This window comes from Coregonus clupeaformis, chromosome 17, assembly GCF_020615455.1.
Source record: "Coregonus clupeaformis isolate EN_2021a chromosome 17, ASM2061545v1, whole genome shotgun sequence".
NCBI classification, from domain to species: Eukaryota; Metazoa; Chordata; class Actinopteri; order Salmoniformes; family Salmonidae; genus Coregonus; species Coregonus clupeaformis.
In genome coordinates, this window is record NC_059208.1 from 58,471,887 (window position 1) to 58,496,052 (window position 24,166).

The window sequence follows — 24,166 nt, forward strand, 5'->3', positions numbered from 1 at the left end:
ATCCTCCCGTGTAGGTCTGGTCTGATTCCTCACCGTTCTCATGATCATTGCAACTCCACGATGTGAGATCTTGCATGGAGCCCCAGGCCGAGGGAGATTGACAGTTCTTTTGTTTCTTCCATTTGCGAATAATCGCTTCAACTGTTGTCACCTTCTCACCAAGCTGCTTGGTGATGGTCTTGTAGCCCATTCCAGCCTTGTGTAGGTCTACAATCTTGTCCCTGACATCCTTGGAGAGCTCTTTGGTCTTGGCCATGGTGGAGAGTTTGGAATCTGATTGATTGCTTCTGTGGACAGGTGTCTTTTCATACAGGTAACAAGCAGAGATTAGGAGCACTCCCTTTAAGATTGTGCCTCTAATCTCAGCTCGTTACCTGTATAAAAGACACCTGGGAGCCAGAAATCTTTCTAATTGAGAGGGGGTCAAATACTTATTTCCCTCATTAAAATACAAATCAATTTATAACATTTTTGACATGCGTTTTTCTGGATTTTTTTTGTTTTTATTCTGTCTCTCACTGTTCAAACCTACCATTAAAATTATAGACTGATCATGTCTTTGTCAGTGGGCAAACGTACAAAATCAGCAGGGGATCAAAAACATCCGACATCAACTGTACATAACATGCAGTCATCGACCCATCAGTTTGATTAATTATTGAATCATCCTTTTGTTCCAAAGGAATACTTAAATCATTTTAATTTGAGTTCTTTGCCCTGGAGAGAAGGGCTGTCAGACAGCATTCAGCACTTTGTGCTCTGCGTTCGTCTGTAATGACTTTCATGAGGAATTATGGGCCGAGTGTTAGTTACATCTCAGATTAGTTATATTTATATGACTGAGTTAAGTTTTTTTATTTTTATATTGATATTAAGTAGGCTATTGTTAAAGTTTGATTCCCCTCTGACGTACAGAGGCTTGAAAACACGACGCTCGGGACCTCTCTTTCTTTCAGTGAAATGGTCAGCAATGCGTAAGACAAGTGACATACATAATCAATGACTTGCCCAAAAGGAAAGTAATGGCTGGAAGAGCTTGTCAGAAGGAAAGGAGGGGAGCCCTAGCCAGGCCAAACCCCCTCTTCCCACTCCCTCCTCCTACAAGGATTAAAATGTTTAAATGCTTTCCCATTTTGGCCCAACGCGTATCGCCTCTTCCCACTGCTCCAGTCCCTCCACACACACACACACACACACACTCTCCAGACAAAGGGAGTCCCCTCACTGTGAGTATGCTATGTAGCGCACAGCTCGGAACACCACCTCCAGACTATTCCAATGAAAAAGGGCAAGCGGTAAGTTATGGGGGATTTTTTTATTAGAGGTTTGCGTGATGGATTTGGCTGTTTTGGAAGTTTTCCCCCCCCTGCGGTACATGGGTAGAAACCAAAATCCTGTTTGCTTGCTGCCTGTGTTGTCGTTTTTGGGTTTTATTGTAAGTCCCCAATTTGCAATTGTCCTTCTAAAATGTGCCTGCTACTTTGCGTTTTCCTGGATTTGTAGGAATAGTGTGTAAGGACGGTACTTTCGCTGTTAGTAGCAGCAATAGTAGTACAACGCTATGGGTGTTTCTGCTACACATTTATTTGTACATTATTTCCATGGATTTAGGGACAGATGATGTTAGAATAATCTCTGTGTGTAACAGGTAATAGTCTTCATGTCTAAAACCTAAAGTCCCCAGCATTTTAACCAAATACACTGGCTACGTCTTCATTTGTTGGTTGAGAATGACAGAGGGTAAGCAGGATAAACATGTTTTATTCCATATAATGCTAGATTTGGGGATTTCTCCTGCTCTGTCCATCATGTTACTCAAAGGGCACCTTGAAGTGAAGTTGTTTGAATGTTGAGTGTCTTCAGAGGACAAGGGCAGGAGGAGGATCCTGGTTGAGTTTTAATAGGCGCTAGTGTGTGGTTTAGGAGCTCCTCCAAGTGGACAGAATACTCTAATGCAGTCCTTGAGTCCCATCCGCTGGGACCACTGCCAGTTAACGTACACATCGGTTTGTTATTTAGCCTGACAGTCTTTTCTCTCTGAGTGAATTAGGGTTCTGTCTGAGTGAATTAGGGTTCTGTCTGAGTGAATTGTCTGGGTAATGAAAAAGGCACACCTGAGTTGGCGAGGTGCAGGCTGGCGGAACAAAAACATATCTTCTTTTACTCTCTGAGTGTATTCTCCTACTCAATCCAACTAAACCAGACTGGATTTTCTCAAGATGTACATATGTTTACTGTTTTCATAATGTTTAGGCGACCTTCTGAAAAGTGTACCAACATTGGACTTGTTACACAGTATCTTCAACAGACTTCTCTCTCCTAGTTCTAGGTCGCGTTCCCGCTCCAGATCTCACTCTCCGTCCCACGGCAGGAACTATCCCACCAGAGACTACCAGAACAACCGGGGTTACCAGAGGGGCTACAACCGTGGCTTCCGCAGACCCTTTTACTTCCGCGGTAGAACCCGGGGCTTCTACCCTCGCCATGGTTACCAGAGAGGAGGGAACAACTACGGCTACAGAGCCAACAACTGGCAGGGGGGTGGCTACCGGGACGAGCCTCCCCACGACCAGGACCACCACGGTCCTCACAGCCCCAGGAGAGGGAGGTCTCGGTCCCGCACACCCCGGAAACGCTCCGACAGCCGCAACCACTCCCGGTCTCGATACTCTGACCGTTCATCCTCCAGGGGTTCCCGGCAGTCCCGGCGGCGCCACAGCTCCTCTTCCCGCTCCTCGTCCCCGCGGCGTCGTCGCAGCAGCCCCAGCTCCGGGAAGCCTGGCGCTAAAGACGTACAGGCCAGGACTATGCCAGCAGAGGCCAAGGAGGAGAGGGGGGAGGTTGGGGAGCAGGCAGGAGGACCAGGGGGAGAGGGCAGCAGCCATGATAAGGCCTCTGCTGGGAAATGGCAGGGTCTGAGTGACTATAACACCAGCCCCAAACGCAGCAGTCCGGCTGTTGGTGCCAAACAGGGGAAGTCGGACCCCAAAGGGTCGTTGTGTAGAACCATGGGCAGCACTGGCAGTGTTACCTCTACCAAGAGCCCACCAGGCCCCACCAAGGCCGGGCCGACCGCCTCCGCCAGCGGGTTTGGCTTCTTTGGCAAGGAGGATCCCACCAGGGCAGATACGACTGCTATTTCCTCTGCTTTCAAAAAGTATGTTCCCCTTCTTTCATTGTGTTTTTTATATTTCTTCCCAGTATGTGATTGTAATTACTTTAAGCTTGTTCAGTCTGTGCACAGCTACAAAGATCCTTGGTAGAATATATTTACAAAATGGATGCCATTGGCACTCTTCTCAATTTAAAATGCATATAACAAAATTGGAAAAGTCACTGGCTGTTGTCCTCTGCATTTTTTTATTCAACCCTTATTTTACCAGGTTAGTTGACTGAGAACACATTCTCATTTACAGCATCGACCTGGGGAATGGTTACAGGGTAGAGGATCGGGGATGAATGAGTCAATTGGAAACTGGGGATGATTAGGTGGCCATGATGGTATCAAATTGTATTTGCCACATGTGCCGAATACAACACGTGTAGACCTTACAGTGAAATGCTTACTGACAAGCCCTTAACCAACAATGCAGTTTTAATAAAAATAATAATAATGAAAGAGCAGCAGTAAAATAACAGTAGTGAGGCTATGTGTACAGAGTCAATGTGCGAGGGCACGGGTTAGTCGAGGTAATACGTACATGTTAAAGTGGCATGAGGGCCAGATTGGCAATTTAGCCAGGACACGGGGGTTAACACTCTTACAATAAGTGGCATGGGATCTTTAGTGACCACAGAGAGTCAGGACACCCGTTTTAACGTTCCATCTGAAAGACGGTACCCAATCACTGCCCTGGGGAAGCATTGGGGGGAGGAAAGAGTGCCTCCTACTTCCAGCAGCATCTGGTCTCCCATCCAGGGACCGACCAGGACCCGCCCTGCTTAGCTTCAGAGGCAAGCCAGCAGTGGGATGCAGGGTGCTATGCTGCTGGGTGTTGTATGAAATGAAGGTTGTATGAAATCTCCCTAATTTTAAGAGGTGATGGTTAAGGAAGTATAATTATTACAATAGGTTTCCTGGTCAGTCTATTCTAAATGTTCAGTGTCTGTCTCTGATATTGTCAGTCTTCTATGGTTGTGTAGTCTTTCTTCTGTTTCACTAGATCATCTAACATTCTACCACGTGATGAAATGTCTTTCATTTTAATATCAGCGCCCTGTTAGAAAATGGATTCTGTAACGGTAATAGATTTGAATCAACATTCTCCTTTGTATAACACATTGTAAAAGCTCCCTCACGACGCCAGGACAGCGGAGTCACTCACCACCTTCCGGAGACACTTGAAACCCCACCTCTTTAAGGAATACCTGGGATAGGATAAAGTAATCCTTCTACCCCCCCTTACCCCACCCCACCCCCCAAAAAATTAAAAATAACATATTGTAAAGTGGTTATCCCACTGGCTATAAGGTGAATGCACCAATTTGTAAGTCGCTCTGGATAAGAGTGTCTTCTAAATGACGTAAATGTCAATTTGCTTCTCTGTCTGATTGGCCAGGTTCTTGGCAGAAAACAAGAGCAAAAAGCAGCAGCAGGCGGCAGAGTGGGCGAATGGCCAGGACGGAGACAGCAGAGAGAAAGGGAACAACCTCTTCAACATAACATCCGCCTCCTTCAGCGCCAAGGCCGATAAGTCCCTGCCCTTCCTAGACCGAGCCGAAGAGGCATTCCTCAAGTCTCAGGCTGCTGAGAGAGAGCGGGAGGAGGAGGCCAAGCCCGAAGGAGCCACCCTGACGACACGGGACGTGTTTGGGAAGTGGGAAGACGAGCCCCATTACTACCCCCCGGGGAAGGACGAGGAGAGACTGAGAGACACGGCCGACAACGCGGAGGAAGACCTGGAGCTCATGGAGGAGGAGCTCTACCGCAGCCGCAAGCAGACCTCCAAGAAAGAAGAGAAGAAGAAGAAGACGGAAAAGAGAAGTAAGCGGTTTCCATCTCCCGTCACCGCAGCAGTGCCCCCTGGGGTTTCAGGCAGCGGGGAGAAGGACAGGCCCCTGGCCCTGTTCCCCGTCACTAGGTTGGAGTCACCCCTACCCAGGCCCTCTGGGAAGAGGGATGGCCTGGAGCTCAGTATCAACACCTCTGATGAAATGCCCAGGTAACCATCACCAATGGTGTCCATCAGCAGATCTCTTGGAGGGTTAATCGTTTCTGAAACGGTCCTAATTCTGAACACTGCGTTGAGTTTTGGATATGCTTGAGGGGTTAACATTTTTATGGAACTAGGTCACGGTCTTGAACACAACAGTTTTGTATCAGCTTGTCTTCCTCTTCTCAGCTCCTCCGGAGGTCTGACCAAGGAGCGTGGCATGTCCAGGGATCTGGCGCATCCCACTAAGAAAGATCACGGACAGTTCCGCTCCATCTTCCAACACATACAGGCTGCTCAGCTCCGACGCAGCCCCTCCGAGCTGTTTGCGCAGCATATTGTCACCATTGTGCACTACATCAAAGGTAAGGGCTGTTACGGTGACCGTATTACCGCCACACCGGCGGTCACGAGTCATGACGGCAGTCAAATTCCACATGACCGTTTAGTCACGGTAATTAGGCTTCTCCAAGCTCTGATGCTGCTGGTGGTCATTAGTAGCCTACCAAACATGCTAACTGCCTGGTACTCAGCTCTCTGCTGTCCCTCTAATCACTCTGATGTCAATGCAAGTGTTATAAAATCAAATCAAACACTTCATGAGAGCCCATGAGCTCATGTTGCACAACATTTGTATAGGTTATACAATTGCGTGAGAAAACAGTTGATGGCCTCTATTAAAAAGAGGAGGATCCCATCAGCTTTCTATAGGCTAGGCGTACTATATTTATTTCTCAGCTTTCCTAATATTCAGCACATGGCCTATCTTAACAGTAGTATAGCCTACCTGGCTGGCATGAAAATGAACCATGGGAAAAGCACCCTCCATTCGCTATTAAAGCGCTTAGATGACATGTATTTTTTTCCCCCTGCCCCTGTTTTTCGAGACAGGTGCATGATAATGGTCCATTCTAAATAAAAACTGATTTCACACATATATTAACGCCAAGGTAGTGGGTTCGATCCCCGGGACCACCCATACACAAAAATGTATGCATGCATGACTAAGTCGCATTGGATAAAAGCGTCTGCTAAATGGCATATTATATTATATTTTAGTATACTGTATGTAAAGACAAGATTATATCAAGAACAGTCTGATGGGTGACTACTAGCCTATCACTTGTGAATGATATATTATCACTTGTGAATGATATATTATCACTTGTGAATGATGTATTATCACTTGTGAATGATGTATTATCACTTGTGAATGATGTATTATCACTTGTGAATGATGTATTATCACTTGTGAATGATGTATTATCACTTGTGAATGATGTATTATCACTTGTGAATGATGTATTATCACTTGTGAATGATGTATTATCACTTGTGAATAATGTATTATCACTTGTGAATGATGCCCAGTGTGTGCTCTAAGGCAAGAAACAGCGCATGCCTTTTTTTGCGACTTTACATTTACATTTTACATTTTAGTCATTTAGCAGACGCTCTTATCCAGAGCGACTTACAGGAGCAATTAGGGTTAAGTGCCTTGCTCAAGGGCACATACTTTCAAATCATAGTCGCACACCTCATGTAGCCTAGCCCATAGGCCTATATGTTTTGATAAGGTTTGTATCACAACTAAAGTGTCCAAATAACTTCTTAAAATGAAGCACATTAATCCGCTTTACAACCGGTGTAGAGCCTAACTGGCATACATAGGCGGCGCGTGAGTTTCAAGTTTGGGGAAGATAATTTTCACCAGAAAAATGCACCTTTATAATAAAAGCATTACATGCACTTTTGAGAATGGGGTTTTCCCGCTAATTGATTGCATTTTGGAACATTCGCGCTTATAGCCTACTGCCGTGTGCGCATTGCTGTGCTTATAATGTGAAGAAATAGCCTAATAATTTATCAACATTTTAAAGCTGAACGTTCTGATCTGTTGCGTTAGCCTCATTGCTTAAAAAAGTTTTTGGGATGTCCATAATGACAAAGTTGAAGACATGTTTTTAGAAATGTTAGCAAATGTATTTAACATTTTAAATACATAAAATATCTCATTTGCATAAGTATTCATACCCCTGAGTCAATACTTTGTAGAAGCACCTTAGTTCTGTCATTGGGTTGTTGGTCACCTCCCTGACCAAGGTCCTTCTTGCCCGGTTGCTCAGTTAGGTTGGCAGTCTGGGCAGTTCCATATATTTTTTTGTTCAGTTTCCCCAATGATGGAGACCACTGTGCTCTTGGAAACTTTCAACACTACAGAAATAGTTTTTCTAGTCTATCTCGTAGGTCTACGGACAGTTCCTTGGACTTCATGGTGTCGTTTCGGCTCCGACGTGTCAACTGTGGGGGCTATTATAGATGGATGAATAGATGTTTCTTTCTAAATCACGTCCAAACAATTGAACTAGCTGCAGGTGGACTCCAATCAAGTTGAAGCGACGTCTCAAGGATGATCAAAGAAAATCGGGATGCACCTGAGCTCAATTTGGAGTGTCATTGCAAAGGGGTTTGAATACTGATGTAAATGAGATGTATGTATTTCATTTTCAACAAATTTGCAAAAATGTCTGAACATGTTTTCACTGTCATTATGAGGTGTTGTGTTTTTAGATGGGTGAGAGAGAGAACATCTATTTTAATCAATTTAGAATTCAGGCTGCAACACAACAAAATGTGGACTAAGTCAATGGGTATGAATACTTTCTGAAGGCACTATATGTAAATATTGTCTGTATTAGAGGTGTCCATTAAGACGGGCTGTATATAAATATTGTATCTGTCCTCCAGCACAACACTTCCAATCTTCAGGCATGACTTTAAGTGAGCGATTTGCCATGTACCAAAGAAAAGCCGCTGAGATGGAATTGATTAAACAAAGGAAGAGTCCAGAAATCCACAGGTAAGTCATTCTCAACCAACATTGTGGAAAATACAGATAACTGCCAGAAGAAAGGAAAGACTTGAGTAAATGAGGGATACAAAAGTATATTGAAAGCAGGTGCTTCCACACAGGTGTGGTTCCTGAGTTAATTAAGCAATTAACATCCCATCATGCTTAGGGTCATGTATAAAAATGCTGGGCAGGCCATTATTTGCCCATTTTATTAATGGCTATGCCTTCATAGGATGACAATGCCCCCATCCACAGGGCACGAGTGGTCACTGAATGTTTTCATGAGCATGTAAATTATGTGAAGAATATGCCATGGCTGTCTCAGTCACCAGATCTCAACCCAATTGAACACTTATGGGAGATTCTGGAGCGGCGCCTGAAACGGTGTTTGCCACTACCATCACCAAAACACCAAATGATGGAATTTATCTTGGAAGAATCTTGGAATCCCTCCCAATAGAGTTCCAGACACTTGTGGAATCTATTCCAAGGTGCATTGAAGCTGTTCTGGAAGCTCGTGGTGACCCAACGCTCTATTGACACTTTTTATGTTGGCGTTCCTTTATTTTGGCAGTTACCTATAGGTCTGCCTTTTTGACTGACATAAGATTTATGTAACACGAATCAAGCATTCCATGTGGCTATGCATTATAAAGTTGTGTGTGTGTGTTGACGTTACCGTTCATATTCATGGTATTTGAGAAATATTTAACATTTTCTTTTGAGACCGTTGTGCGATAAGTACACGCTTCAGTGTAGCTGTATCCAACTGTCCTTTGTTTTGCGTCCCCCTCCAGGAGAATCGATGTCTCCCCCAGTGCGTTTAAGAGACACTCTCACCTGCTGGAAGAGCTGGAGGAATGCAGCTACAAGGTGAACGGCCTTTTTGGCATTTGAAGTAAAAAAAAATTGAAGGGAATTGAGACGGTCCAAAGCAACAGTGTTGAGCTTTGTGCTTTTCTTTTAAAGGAGATGCATAAGTCTAAATCAAAAGAGCCCAATTGTGTATTGTAATGCCAAGCGAGCCCCCCAGCCTAAGAGATCATATGGTTATTGAGCTGTTATGTACGTACGTACGTACGTACGTACGTACCCAAGCAAAGGCTAACAGGAAGTGACTTAAGATGCTGTGTCCGAGCCTCTCAAGGGACCCTAAGCAATGCCATTGTAAGTATTTTTCTTTTAAACAAACAAGCAACATGTATTCAAGTTCAGTACAAATGATTTTTGTTTTGAAAATCTGTTAAAAGCGGCTGTTTACTGTGAGTGTGTAGATGTTTGTCTGTAAATGTGTGTTTTTTCACTTGGCCAAATTTCTAATTGAATAGAAGATTAACTTAGTCTACATTAACATACATGAGATTTGATTTGTTTACTTCAGAACATACATACAAAATACTTTGATATAGAACACAAGTTATTTGAAAGAAAAGCTGTAAGCATCAAGTCCTCCTTAGATCTCAGGAGGGATGCATTGTGTGTCATCACCAGCAGATCTAAAACTGTTTAACAAGTTCTGGCATTTACTGACTTTTTAACTATTTTTTTGTATTTCTTATGTATTGAAAAGACCTCATTACTTCATTATATTTTGTCAATTTGTAAAGTGGTAGGATGGTAAGTTAGAAGTTGTGGTATCCAAAGCGAAAGCACCCACTAACATAGACAGCACTTCCTATATCTCTACAGGATCAGGGTAGAACGGCTAAAGGTGACCCAATGGACCTGCGTCTGGATATAGAGCGCCGTAAAAGGTTTTCTGGGAAGGAGCCTGGGCTGCACCAATGGGACGGGGGCAAGGGCTCCGGAGGCTCCCAGGGACCCAGCCAAGAGAGGTCATCAGAGAAATCTTCCAAACACCGCAAGAAATCAAAGTAGGCTTATTATATCTTAATGTGAAATCACCTCCCCATAGTCGTTTCCCATTTGTCGTACGTCAGACAGCACAATGAGCCGGTAGCGTTAGAATGAAACCGTCTGCCTGAAGACAATGTTTCATCCCTAAATTGTATCTTTCATTTAAAATTGAGTGATACAAGCTATATGTATGACATTTTCACCCTTGATGATTTCCTGTTTTGCAGTCCAACTATAGAGGCAGTCAAAACGGAGACTGATTGCTCTTTTACCCCTCTCAATCCCAGAAAAACCAAGAAGAATCGTGATCGCTCTCCGTCCTCCTCCTCCTCTTCCTCCTCTCCCTCTCCTTTCAGAGGGTTCAGAGGTAAAGACCACACGATGGAGCATACGGACCAAGGCTACAGTAAGCCTCGCATCGGGCCCCGGGACTACGGAGGCCCCATAGATAGGGGTCCCCCCCGGGATTATGATGGCCCCATCGATAGGGGTCCCCCCCGGGATTATGAGGGCCACATCGATAGGGGTCCCCCCCGGGATTATGAGGGCCACATCGATAGGGGTCCTCCCCGGGATTATGAGGGCCACGTGGATAGGGGCCGAGGACGTGGAAGTGGTGGAGGATTTGTAAGTTCTGTTCTCTGTGTGGTGTAGCCTACTGTTTCACGTAGCCTAACGTAACTTTATACACTAGACTGGCACAACTGGAATGATGTGATTGATTGTCTTGACTAAAATGTAAATGTTGTAATATACATCCGTGACATTCAGAAACAGAACACTACCACAATAGGCCTGAATCCTCTTCTCTCCACAGCCAACTGAGAGCCCCTAGTGTTCTCTCGTTCCCTCTCTCTCCTTCCCTCCTTCTCTCTTTTTCCCTCCTGGTCTCTCGCTCTCTCTATCCTTCTCTCTTTCCCCCTCTTTCTTTCCCTCACTCTTTCCCTCCCTCTCTTTTTTCTCTCTCCCACACCCTCTCTTTCCCTCTCTCTCTCTCTCTCCGATGTCTTTGATCTTTATCTCTAGGATCAGCTTTCCCCTCCCCCAATCCTAACCTTAACTGTTAGTGGGGAAATGCAAAACTGACCCATGATCAGCATCTATGGGCAACTTCACTCTACAGCCCCATTCTGACCCAGTTTATTGTTGTTGTTGTGGTTTCAGCTCCCCAGAGTCAGAGGAGGAAGGGGCTGGAACAGGGGCAGTTACCAAGGAAACAGCAGCAATGGCAACCCTCCTCCTAATATGAACACCGCCCCCTCAGAGCGCCCCCCAGATGAGGAGTGGGACCCAGAGTACACCCCCAAGAGTAGGAAATACTACTTTGTGAGTTTCACCATCTGCTCTTTTAGCACATACAGTGCATTCAGAAAGTATTCAGACCTCTTGACTTTTTCCACATTTTGTTACGTTACAGCCTTATTCTAAAATGGATTCTGGCTGGGCCCCTCAAGGACATTCAGAGACTTGTCCCGAAGCCACTCCTGCATTGTCTTGGCTGTGTGCTTAGGGTCATTGTCCTGTTGGAAGGTGAGCAGCTTTTCATCAAGGATCTTTCTGTACTTTGCTCCGTTCATCTTTGCCTTCATCCTGACTAGTCTCCCAGTCCCTGCCTGCCGCTGAAAAACATCCCCACAGTATGATGCTGCCACCACTATGCTTCTCTGTAGGGATGGTGCCAGATTTCCTCCAGACGTGACGTTTGGCATTCAGGCCAAAAAGTTCAATCTTGGTTTCATCAGACCAGAGAATCTGGTCTTTAGGTGCCTTTTGGCAAACTCCAAGCGGGCTGTCATGTGCCTTTTTTACTGAGGAGTGGCTTCTGTCTGGCCACTCTATCATCAAGGCCTGATTGGTGGAGTGCTGCAGAGATTGTTGTCCTTCTGGAAGGGTCTCCCATCTCAGAGGAACTCTTGAGCTCTGTCAGAGTGATCATCGGGTTCTTGGTCACCTCCCTGACCAAGGCCCTTCTCCCCCGATTGCTCAGTTTGGCCGGGCGGCCAGCTCTAGGAAGTGTCTTGGTGGTTCCAAACTTCTTCCATTTAAGAATGATTGAGGCCACCATGTTCTTGGGGACCTTCAGTACTGAATACATTTTTTGGTACCCTTCATCAGATCTGTGCCTTGACACAATCCTTTCCCGGTGTGCTACGGACAATTCCTTCGACCTCACGGCTTCTGCTCTGACATGCACTGTCAACTGTGGGACCTTATATAGACAGGTGTGTGCCTTTCCAAATCATGTCCAATCAATTGAATTTACCACAGGTGGACTCCAATCAAGTTGTAGAAACATCTCAAGGATGATCAATGGAAACAGGATGCACCTGAGCTCAATTTCGAGTCTCATAGCAAAGGGTCTGAATACTTATGTAAATAAGGTATTTCTGCTTTATTTTTAAAACGTACAAAAATTTAAAAAACAAACATTTGTTGCTTTGTCATTAATGGGGTATTGTGTGTAGATTTGCTGAGGGAAATGTTTTATTTAATCCATTTTAGTATAAGGCTGTAACGTAACAAAATGTGGAAAAAGTCAAGGGGTCTGAATACTTTCCGAAGGCACTGGAAATTATTGCTTTGTCCTAAATGGCACCTTTTTGCCTTTATAGTACACTACTTTTGACCAGAGATGATCTTGATTTGAATATGGAAACCTGGTCTTAATTGTGTTTCAGTATTGTGATAGTTGGTAATCTTCGCTCTTAGTGACATTTTAATAGAACATGGAAACAGTACCAGTCAAAAGTTTGGACACACCTACTCATTACTCAGGGTTTTTCTTTATTTTTTACTATTTTCTACATTGTAGAATAATAGTGAAGACATCAAAACTATGAAAGAACACATATGGAATCATGTAGTAACCAAAAAAGTGTTAAACAAATACAAATATACACTGCTCAAAAAAATAAAGGGAACACTAAAATAACACATCCTAGATCTGAATGAATGAAATAATCTTATTAAATACTTTTTTCTTTACATAGTTGAATGTGCTGACAACAAAATCACACACAAATTATCAATGGAAATCAAATGTATCAACCCATGGAGGTCTGGATTTGGAGTCACACTCAAAATTAAAGTGGAAAACCACACTACAGGCTGATCCAACTTTGATGTAATGTCCTTAAAACAAGTCAAAATGAGGCTCAGTAGTGTGTGTGGCCTCCACGTGCCTGTATGACCTCCTTACAACGCCTGGGCATGCGCCTGATGAGGTGGCGGATGGTCTCCTGAGGGATCTCCTCCCAGACCTGGACTAAAGCATCCGCAGACTCCTGGACAGTCTGTGGTGCAACGTGGCGTTGGTGGATGGAGCGAGACATGATGTCCCAGATGTGCTCAATTGGATTCAGGTCTGGGGAATGGGCGAGCCAGTCCATAGCATCAATGCCTTCCTCTTGCAGGAACTGCTGACACACTCCAGCCACATGAGGTCTAGCATTGTCTTGCATTAGGAGGAAGCCAGGGCCAACCGCACCAGCATATGGTCTCACAAGGGGTCTGAGGATCTCATCTCGGTACCTAATGGCAGTCAGGCTACCTCTGGCGAGCACATGGAGGGCTGTGCGGCCCCCCCAAAGAAATGCCACCCCACACCATGACTGACCCACCGCCAAACCGGTCATGCTGGAGGATGTTGCAGGCAGCAGAACGTTCTCCACGGCGTCTCCAGACTCTGTCATGTCTGTCACATGTGCTCAGTGTGAACCTGCTTTCATTTGTGAAGAGCACAGGGCGCCAGTGGCAAATTTGCCAATCTTGGTGTTCTCTGGCAAATGCCAAACGTCCTGCACGGTGTTGGGCTGTAAGCACAACCCCCACCTGTGGATATCGGGCCCTCATACCACCCTCATGGAGTCTGTTTCTGACTGTTTGAGCAGACACATGCACATTTGTGGCCTGCTGAAGGTCATTTTGCAGGGCTCTGGCAGTGCTCCTCCTGCTCCTCCTTGCACAAAGGCGGAGGTAGCGGTCCTGCTGCTGGGTTGTTGCCCTCCTACGGCCTCCTCCACGTCTCCTGATGTACTGGCCTGTCTCCTGGTAGCGCCTCCATGCTCTGGACACTACGCTGACAGACACAGCAAACCTTCTTGCCACAGCTTGCATTGATGTGCCATCCTGGATGAGCTGCACTACCTGAGCCACTTGTGTGGGTTGTAGACTCCGTCTCATGCTACCACTAGAGTGAAAGCACCGCCAGCATTCAAAAGTGACCAAAACATCAGCCAGGAAGCATAGGAACTGAGAAGTGGTCTGTGGTCACCACCTGCAGAACCACTCCTTTATTGACTTGAAGTTACAAAGTGTTCCCTTTATTTTTTTGAGAAGTGTATTTTAGATTTTAGATTCTTCAAAGTAGCCACCCTTTGCCTTGATGACAGCTTTGCACACTCTTGGCATTCTCTCAACCAGTTTCACCTGGAATGCTTTTCCAACAGTCTTGAATGAGTTCCCACATATGCTGAGCACTTGTTGGCTGCTTTTCCTTCACTCTGCGGTCCAACTCATCCCAAACCATCTCAATTGGGTTGAGGTCAGGTGATTGGAGGCCAGGTCATCTGATGCAGCACTCCATCACTCTCCTTCTTGGTCAAATAGACTTTACACAGCCTGGAGGTGAGTTGGGTCATTGTCCTGTTGAAAAACAAATGATAGTCCCACTAAGCGCATACCAGATGGGATGGCGTATCGCTGCTGAATGCTGTTGTAGCCATGCTGGTTAAGTGTGCCTTGAATTCTAAATAAATCACAGACAGTGTCATCAGCAAAGTACCCCCACACCATCACACCACCTCCTCCATGCTTCACGGTGGGAACCACACATGTGGAGATAATCCGTTCATCTGCTCTGCGTCTCACAAAGACATGGCGGTTGGAACCAAAAATCTCGAATTTGGACTCATCAAACCAAAGGACAGATTTCCACCGGTCTAATGTCCATTGCTTGTGTTTGTTGGACCAAGTAAGTCTCTTCTTCTTATTGGTGTCCTTTAGTAGTGGTTTCTTTGCTGGAATTCAACCATGAAGGCCTGATTCACGCAGTCTCCTCTGCAGCAGAGGGAACTCTGGGTCTTCCGTTCCTGTGGTGGTCCTCATGAGAGCCAGTTTCATCATAGCGCTTGATGGTTTTTGCGACTGCACTTGAAGAAACTTTCAAAGTTCTTGAAATGTTCCATATTGACTGACCTTCATGTCTTAAAGTAATGATGGACTGTCGTTTCTCTTTGCTTATTTGAGCTGTTCTTGCCATAATATGGACTTGGTCTTTTACCAAATAGGGCTATCTCCTGAGTGGCGCAGTGGTCTAAGGCACTGCATCACTAGAGATCCTGGTTCGAATCCAGGCTCTGTCGCAGCCGGCCGCGACCGGGAGTCCCATGGGGCGGCGCACAATTGGCCCAGCGTCGTCCAGGGTAGGGGAGGGAATGGCCGGCAGGGATGTAGCTCAGTTGATAGAGCATGGCGTTTGCAATGCCAGGGTTGTGGGTTTGATTCCCACGAGGGGGGGGGGGCAGTATAAAAAAAAAAAAAAAATGTATTCACTAACTGTAAGTCGCTCTGGATAAGAGTGTCTGCTAAATGACTAAAATGTAAATGTAATGTATGTATACCACCCCTACCTTGTCACAACACAACTGATTGGCTCAAACGCATTAAGAAGGAAAGAAATTCCACAAATTAACTTTTAACAAGGCACACCTGTTAATTGAAATGCATTCCAGGTGACTACCTCATGAAGCTAGTTGAGAGAATGCCAAGAGTGTGCAAAGCTGTCATCAAGGCAATACATTTTAATTTGTTTAACACTTTTTTTGGTTACTACATGATTCCATATTTGTTATTCCATAGTTTTGACGTCTTCACTATTATTCTACAATGTAGAAAATAGTAAAAAATAAAAACCCTGGAATGAGTACGTGTGTCCAATCTTTTGACTGGTACTGTATGTCCTTTTCACTGACCTCTCTCTGGCCATCCACCTTACAGCATGATGACCGTGAGGATGAGAAGACGTGGCTGGAGAGCTGTGGCCGAGGAGCCTTCCCCCACAGCAGGGGTCGCTTCATCTACCGCAAGGGCGGCAGCAGCCCCAACAAGTGGACTCATGACATGTTCCACACTGGGGAGGAGGGGGGCGAGCACAGGGAGGAGCACCACACCGAGATGGACCAGAAAGACGACAACCAGGCCGCCGGAGATCCCTCAGCTTCCTCCAAACTGTAGTAGAGACCATTTGCGACCAATAAAAAATAGTAGAGGACCTTTTCCACCTCTTGCTCCTCCTCCATCCTCCTCTTGCTCCTCCTCCATCCTCCTCTTGCTCCTCCTCCATCCTCCTCTTGCTCCTCCTCCATCCTCAACCACCAGAGCTTTCTGTCCATTTGTGAGAGGTCATCTGATCCTCTGAGATCATCTCTGTGTAGGCTATAGGAGCCTGAACCCTGGTTACCTGCCTGGCCCTGCACACAGTCACATCAGAATGTACATGATAGTTGTTTTTGTATTGTTGAGCCAGTGCCACTTTCAGTAAGTTGTGAAAGCGATGTTGAATTGAACTTTAATTAAGAGCAATACTTTTGTATTTGACATTTTATTTGAATTACTACCAGTAATTTGTCTTTGTTTCTGGGTGTTGAATTACTACCAGTAATGTCTTTGTTTATGGGTGTTTAATTACTACCAGTAATGTCTTTGTTTATGGGTGTTTAATTACTACCAGTAATGTCTTTTTTTGTCTGTATTTGCTTGTTTGTTTTGCGAACAAGAGACTGGTTTTCAGTTGTCTTCTGGGTCCTCTGCAATGGTGACGGTATTGCAGCTACGTTGATTTAAAACGTCAAGGACAAAGTATTTTCCCTCTAAAGACATTGAAATGACAAATGCATTTGTGCCTTAAAGTTTATATTCATACATGGTGATATACAGTTGAAGTCGGAAGTTTACATACACCTTAGCCAAATACATTTAAATTCAGTTTTTCACAATTCCTGACATTTAATCCTAGTAATAATTCCCTGTCTTCGGTCAGTTAGGATCACCACTTCATTGTAAGAATGTGAAATGTCAAAATGATAGTAGAGAGAATGATTTATTTCAGCTTTTATTTCTTTCATCACATTCCCAGTGGGTCAGAAGTTTACATACACTCAATTAGTATTTGGTAGCATTGCCTTTAAATTGTTTAACTTGGGTCAAACATTTTGGGTAGCCTTCCACAAGCTTCCCACAATAAGTTGGGTGAATTTTGTCCCATTCCTCCTTGCAGAGCTGGTGTAACTGAGTCAGGTTTGCAGGCCTCCTTGCTCGCACATGCCTTTTCAGTTCTGCCCACAAATGTTCTATATGATTGAGGTCAGGGCTTTGTGATGGCCACTCCAATACCTTGACTTTGTTGTCCTTAAGCCATTTTGCCACAACTTTGGAAGTATGGTTGGGGACATTGTCCATTTGGAAGACCCATTTGCGACCAAGCTTTAAATTCCTGACTGATGTCTTGAGATGTTGCTTCAATATATCCACATAATTTTCCTTCCTCATGATGCCATCTATTCTGTGAAGTGAACCAGTCCCTCCTGAAGCAAAGCACCCCCACAGCATGATGCTGCCACCCCCGTGCTTCACGGTTAGGATGGTGTTCTTCGGCTTGCAAGCCACCCCCTTTTTACTCCAAACATAACGATGGTCATTATAGCCAAACAGTTCTATTTTTGTTTCATCAGACCAGAGGACATTTCTCCAAAAAGTACGATCTTTGTCCCCATGTGCAGTTGCAAACCGTAGTCTGGCTTTTTTATGGCGGTTTTGGAGCAGTGGCTTCTTCCTTGCTGAGCGGCCTTTCAGGTTATGTCGATATAGGACGCGTTTTACTCTGGATATAGATACTTTTGTACCTGTTTCCTCCAGCATCTTCACAAGGTCCTTTGCTGCTGTTCTGGGATTGATTTGCACTTTTCGCACCAATGTACGTTCATCTCTAGGAGACAGAATGCGTCTCCTTCCTGAGCGGTATGACGGCTGTGTGGTCCCATGGTGTTTATACTTGCGTACTATTGTTTGTACGGATTTACGTGGTACCTTCAGGTGTTGGGAAATTGCTCCCAAGGATGAACCAGACTTGTGGAGGTCTACAATTATTTTTGAGGTCTTGGCTGATTTCTTTTGATTTTCCCATGATGTCAAGCAAAGAGGCACTGAGTTTGAAGGTAGGCTTTGAAATACATCCACAGGTACACCTCCAATTGACTCAAATTATGTCAATGAGCCTATCAGAAGCTTCTAAAGCCATGACATCATTTTCTTGAATTTTCCAAGCTGTTTATAGGCACAGTCAACTTAGTGAATGTAAACTTCTGACCCACTGGAATTGTGATACAGTGAGTTATAAGTGAAATAATCTGTCTGTAAATAATTGTTGGAAAAATTACTTGTCATGCACAAAATAGATGTCCTAACCGACTTGCCAAAACTATAGTTTGTTAACAAGAAATGTGTTGAGTGGCTGGAAAACGAGTTTTAATGACTCCAACTTAAGTGTATGTAAACTTCCGACTTCAACTGTATGTGCATTGCTCTATATTTTTGTACAGATCTGCTGTACTAGCTAACGCAAGCCTTTAGCTAAACAGTTGTTTTGGGCAATGATAGGTTTTTGATGGTATTTGCATAACAGTTTGGACTCTAACCTCCCCACCCCATGGGACCAATCTACTGTGGGTACTGAACCTCCCCACCCCATGGGACCAATCTACTGTGGGTACTGAACCTCCCCACCCCATGGGACCAATCTACTGTGGGTACTGGGAATACTCACCATTAGAGTTTCTCACACACAACAGTATGTCCTGCCCCATTGAGAATTCTTAATCATATATCCTAAGCATTCTCATTACCGCCAATACCTCTGCTCTCCTACTTCTTTGGGGGGGTTGAGGTTGTTTTGTGTGTGGTGTTCCCCCCCCCCCAGTGATACTAGATGTTTTCTGTTTTTAAAGCATCAAAGGGATTTTCACTGTGTAAAATGAAAGGACTGCGACAACATATTTTTTTTGTTTCAGAGCTGACAAACAGTAGCTGTACGTTTGCCTCTGCCATATCATTTTAGGTAAATAACTATAGGTTTTAAAATTGAATATAATTACAGAGGAAAAATAAGTCGTAATGTACAAAAGTAAATTATTGTTATTGAGGCCTTTTGTATCTTGGGAGTTTAAGTGTTTAAATAGAACACTGTTTTTCCAACATTTTTGACAATGGAGCAGTTCATGGGCTTGAGTCTTAGTCCTTCAGTAATGTTCTTTTTCAAAAGGTAAACCTGTATTATTGAGGTTTATGGCACAAGATAAGTGAAGTACAGAACATTTCCCTGTATGTGGCAAATAAAAACTGTCAAAGTATAATTGTTGTTGGAGTTTAAACAGGTGAGGGACAGTGCTGCTTTGTTTGGTCTACCCTGTGTCCATACTGTATGTATCGAACATAACTGTAGGACGGATTCTAATTGTGGTTCTTATGCTACATTTGAAACAAGCCGACATTTTCTACTGTTACTTCAGAGCTTTGAACTACTTCTCTTAAATGTTCAATAAATCTGTTCTCCAGTTCACTTGAATTTTGTCAATTTATTACTGACCTTTTCCTTCAGCACTTAAAGTTTTGTTAGAGTTTTACACATTCTTAAGCTTGACCTGTGATATAAAACCCCTGATCTATAAAAGTCATTAGATCTAGTATTAAAATGATCGCCCTTTATTAGATGTACTTGTGGAAACCATTTTTATGTTTCTACGTCCATTGTGAAGGAAGTTTGTAGGTAGATTTGCAAGCTAAGGCTAACAGCGTTCTCTGTTCCAACACACTATCATCGCATATTGTGAAATGTACACAAATCACCTATTCGAAATTCGTGACAGGCAAACGGTCTACTTTTTTGTGTGCGTTACACCATTTTCACAACGATTTTCTTAACACGGTGTACATTACACAAATTCCAATTTGTTGTGGCTAACGTTAGCTAGGCTAGGGTTAAGGGTAGGTAACGTGCTAGCTAAGTAGTTAAAGGGTTAACGTTAGGTTAAAGGGTTAGCCAAGTAGTTGCAAAGTTGCTAAAATTATGAAGTTGTAGGTGTTGAGATTCGAACACGTAACCTTTGGGTTGCTAGACGTTCGTGTTATACACCCATCCATCCTCCCTACCAACTCCCCTCCTAAATAACCTACTGTCTTTATCTGTGATTGAAATGCACGGTATACAAAATCGTGTACTGCACATTCAAAAAAATTCCTTTTTCGTGTGCCTGTCACAAATTTCCAATAAGCAATTTGTGTTTATTTCACAATAATCTGTTATCCTGAGTTGCATAGACTTCCAATCGTTGCAATAACACTAGTTAGCAACTTCCTTCATACAGAACGCAGAGACATAACAATGGTATCCAGGAGTTCATCTGACTCTGGGGAAGTAGATAAAGGGACTCATTGGCAAAATACTGAACTAACCCTTGAAGTTGTACACATCCAAAGCGGTGGTATCTGAAGTTCTTTGGATTCAACAGGATATTTTGCAACATTTCTAACCCATTTTACATTTACATTTACGTCATTTAGCAGACGCTCTTATCCAGAGCGACTTACATTATTTTAGACATGAAGGCCAAAGAAAAGTCTGCTCAGGACAATGTGATTAGCTGTGGACTGAAATATTCTTTACCGGGCCAATTTCAAATAAAGCATTTGGCAATGATCACACTCAATATGCAACTGTGTGCAGACTGAAGTTACATAACCTCTCAAGTCAAAAGCAAAGAATCACTCACTTAAGCCGCATTAAAGGGATGAGTCCCAAATGGCCCTCTATTCCATATATAGTGGTCAGTGGAGGCTGCTGAGGGGAGGACGGCTCATAATAATGACTGGAACGGAGTTCATGGGATCAAACACATAGAAACCATAGAAACCATGTGTTTTGATACCATTCCACTGATTCCGCTCCAGCCATTACCACGAGCCCGTCCTCCCTAATTAAGGTACCACCAACCTCCTGTGATAGTAGAGCACTTTATAGGGAATAGGGTTCCATTTGGGACGCAGGACAGGTATCTGTGGCCTTTTCATAAAGTCCTCGACAATCCTTCCCATGAGGATAGAGCTGCTGGCTGTTACAGCGAGGCTGCCAGGACTGGAAAGGGCAACACAGGAAGTGATGGGGTCAGAGGTGGCGGCTAACGCTGGGTTAAAGGCTGGGCGGATTCTGTGGGAAGACTTCTAGCCGGCTAAGATTAGCCTGGAGGGTTGGAGCTTGGAGGGTTGGACTGTGTGGGAGCAGCGTTACAACCACAGAAGAGTCAATAAGCAAATGTTGACATTATACAAGAAGAGGCAGCAATGTTGGTGGTTGTTTCTTCAAGCTGTCTGCATTGTAAATCAATTGTGGGGTATTTTTCATGTCGATTATTATGTGTGTCCATTGGGAGCAGTGGTTATGACGTTCAATTTTTTCTTACCAGAAGAAGAAGAAAAAAATCGGAATACTCATTGAAGAATTAAACGTTAAAGCTTACATTGTATTGTGCAACACACTTTTGTCATAGGCCTGTACATGAATGATAATGAAATACGTTTGTAAAAAAACACAAAAACGTTTAATTAAAAGATGAAGGTGAATCTGTGCCCAATGAAGTAGTCCTCTACAGTCTCTGCCTGGAGTAGATAAACCCTTATTAGTTCAGGGTTAAGACTATATGTTTTAGGTCCTTAAGTCACATTAATCTGTTAATGATAGTGTACCCGTCCGATGGTCCCCGTCCCAGTGGTCAGTATATCTGGCTGTCCGTTCCTCCAGATCTCCCTGACGATGCGCTCCCTGTCCTCCAGTCGTCTCGCCCTCTCCAGCTCCTCCGCCGACGCAAACACGTTCACGCTCCTCAAAGTACCGTTTGATTGGCTGCTGCGGTCGCTCATGGGCGCAACCGTCACTTTAGGGATCTCTACCTCCTCCCCTTCTTCCACATCCACACTCTCCTCTTCCTCCTCCTCCTCCTCTTCTTCGCTGGACTCCTTCAGTTGTCTCCTCTCTGGGGAGGGGGCTGGCTTCTTGGCGCGGCGGGTCCTACAGGTGATGCCGGTGACCAGGAGGCACAGGGCCAGGAGCAGGCCAAAACACACACCCATCATGAAATACAGAGCAAAGCTCTCTGGGTTGGCTGGATGGGAAAAACAGGTTGTTAGATCCCTCACCTACAAAGCCTCGTGAAACCACACTGACTGTGAGCTTGTGAGATCAGGTGGGTTTAGAGGCTATCACCTACATTGACAGGGGTTCAACAGGGCCATTCGCAGTCTCGTTCATACTAAATACAGCAACAGCATGTGAATTGTCCGTGCTTTGAGAATGCCTTGTTGGGTATCCGTTTCCTGTCTAATGTCTTCACAATGAGCACGAGCGGAAAAGGCCCTGTGTCTTTTTATTCTGACTGTATAAAAAGCCACTTTCCTTTAGCTGTAATAGGGGGTGCAGGAAGTGAGGACTAAGGGTAAGCATGCAGACACTCACAGTTCAGGGGGGTCAAGCCAAAGCAAACAGGACATATAAGTCCCTGGAACGGATTATGGTTAAACTCAAGAGGTTACAGCTCGTTCGGGAAGGAATTCTCAAAGCATCAAAATGAAAGATAAAGAATAAGACAATTTTATATAAAAAAATAATGAACAAAGGGTCCTTTTATCCTGGAACTATAAGCAGAAATAACAAGGGGGTCTTACCTTTGATGTGAGCATAGGTCGCCATGCTGTTACTTAGCAGTTCCATGTCTTTCCTAATTGGTTCCATTTTGACCTCTCTGCTTGTTTGTTGACAACCATTCACCAGCCTGTCTCCAATACGAAGTCCTGTGGTTCAAAAATAATTAATGTATTAGAACTTCCCCCACAGACAGGAAATAATCAACATGTTCTCTTCTACTATGACACTGTGTGTCATCTCCAATGGGAGGAACTGTGCCATTTTCTGACGGCCAGCTCAGTGTCTCACTGTCTGATTCCACTCTCTCTTCCACTGAGTCTCAGAAGGCTTAGCGAGGAGCATGTAACAGAATACCGCCACGTATTCCCCATCCCCACCCAGCCATCACCACTACAGTCCAATGAAGTGTCGGAGGTCATTGTGATGGGGACATTGTGTTCCTGGTAAATTTCTTCACTACGGCCCCACTGAGGACACCATAATCCCCATTGAGGACACCATAATCCCCACTGAGGACACCATAATCCCCACTGAGGACACCATAATCCCCACTGAGGACACCATAATCCCCACTGAGGACACTATAATCCCCACTGAGGACACCATAATCCCCATTGAGGACACCATAATCCCCACTGAGGACACCATAATCCCCACTGAGGACACCATAATCCCCACTGAGGACACCATAATCCCCACTGAGGACTCATAATCCCCACTGAGGACACCATAATCCCCATTGAGGACACCATAACCAGACAGCACACATACATCTCGCCGACGTCGGCTGTGAGTGTGGGAGGTCGAAATGCACCGTAACATGGCCGCTCAGCATCACAGAGTCGGCCGTAGATCGTGTAGACATTGAAATTAAGACGAGTGTCACAATGCTTGAATGGCTGCCTTCTCTCGATGCATAATCATTCCTCACCCACGTGGGGCACGTTTCACATCTTTTAGGCATATCCTACCCATGGACAGTCAAACATTTTCAGTTCATGGTTGGCAATACTTTTATCAGAAAATATGTATAAAGCCTATAGGCTTAAGTAAATGAATAAAAGCGCATTTTCTGATTACAGGACTTGTCCCCATTCTTTTCACCATGTGGCTCAAACATTACCTTTTTTTTGTAAATATATTCATCACATATTCACTACTCTTAGCCTGTAATAAAACCTTAATTCCATCTTTATGGAACTAACTGCACACCCTCTGCATGAGCTATATTTTTGTTAAATGTGATGTTTCTGTTTCTCTGTGCCTTGTTTCTCTCTCTGTGCTGGAGTTCTTTTAAGAACTTGATGGTATAAACTTGACATTAACTTGAATCTTCTCTCTTCATTTTACCCACAAACAAAATCACCTATAGTCTAGTAAAGCATATTAGTTTTTATTATTGCCAGTATAATTTAGCTAATAATCTTTCTTATATTTTCTATTCAAATTCGATGTTTACACTCATTTGGTAAGGGTAATTCAAATCGTGTAGCGAAACATTATTTGCTGTTGGCTCCGACCTCAAATAAAGGTATTTTTAATGTCATCCTTAGA

General features: G+C 44.2%; 2 protein-coding genes and 1 long non-coding RNA gene across 5 annotated transcripts in view; 1 reads left to right on the forward strand and 2 right to left on the reverse strand.

Annotated features, from left to right (window-relative positions):
- The window catches only part of LOC121586784 (thyroid hormone receptor-associated protein 3-like), a 31,479-nt gene extending 15,361 nt beyond the window's left edge, over positions 1-16,118 (forward strand). Inside the window, exons 1-10 of one of the 3 annotated variants that reach the window (XM_045226445.1) lie at positions 1,093-1,295; positions 2,324-3,157; positions 4,560-5,162; positions 5,343-5,518; positions 7,902-8,013; positions 8,805-8,880; positions 9,697-9,881; positions 10,152-10,491; positions 11,029-11,190; positions 15,862-16,118. In XM_045226445.1, coding sequence (XP_045082380.1) covers positions 1,279-1,295; positions 2,324-3,157; positions 4,560-5,162; positions 5,343-5,518; positions 7,902-8,013; positions 8,805-8,880; positions 9,697-9,881; positions 10,152-10,491; positions 11,029-11,190; positions 15,862-16,098 — 2,742 coding nt within the window. In that variant the 5' untranslated portion in view covers positions 1,093-1,278 and the 3' untranslated portion in view covers positions 16,099-16,118. Of the gene's footprint in view, positions 1-1,092; positions 1,296-2,323; positions 3,158-4,559; positions 5,163-5,342; positions 5,519-7,901; positions 8,014-8,804; positions 8,881-9,696; positions 9,882-10,151; positions 10,492-11,028; positions 11,191-15,861 lie in introns of those variants that run through there. The other 2 variants (XM_041903756.2, XM_045226446.1) reach the window with 2 other exon arrangements.
- Positions 16,119-18,508: 2,390 nt separating this feature from the next.
- Positions 18,509-20,757, reverse strand: LOC121586814. Its single transcript, XR_006661935.1, has 2 exons — positions 18,598-20,757; positions 18,509-18,557 (listed from the first exon to the last, which is right to left on the reverse strand). It is a non-coding gene; the product is annotated as an uncharacterized LOC121586814 (long non-coding RNA).
- A 141-nt stretch (positions 20,758-20,898) lies between these two features.
- LOC121586810 (protein eva-1 homolog B) lies at positions 20,899-22,758 on the reverse strand (the record flags this gene model as incomplete). Its single annotated transcript, XM_045226664.1, is given in 2 exon segments — positions 20,899-22,073; positions 22,633-22,758. Coding segments are annotated over 2 exon segments (498 nt in total). The 3' UTR covers positions 20,899-21,642.
- Between the last annotated feature and the right edge of the window lie 1,408 nt (positions 22,759-24,166).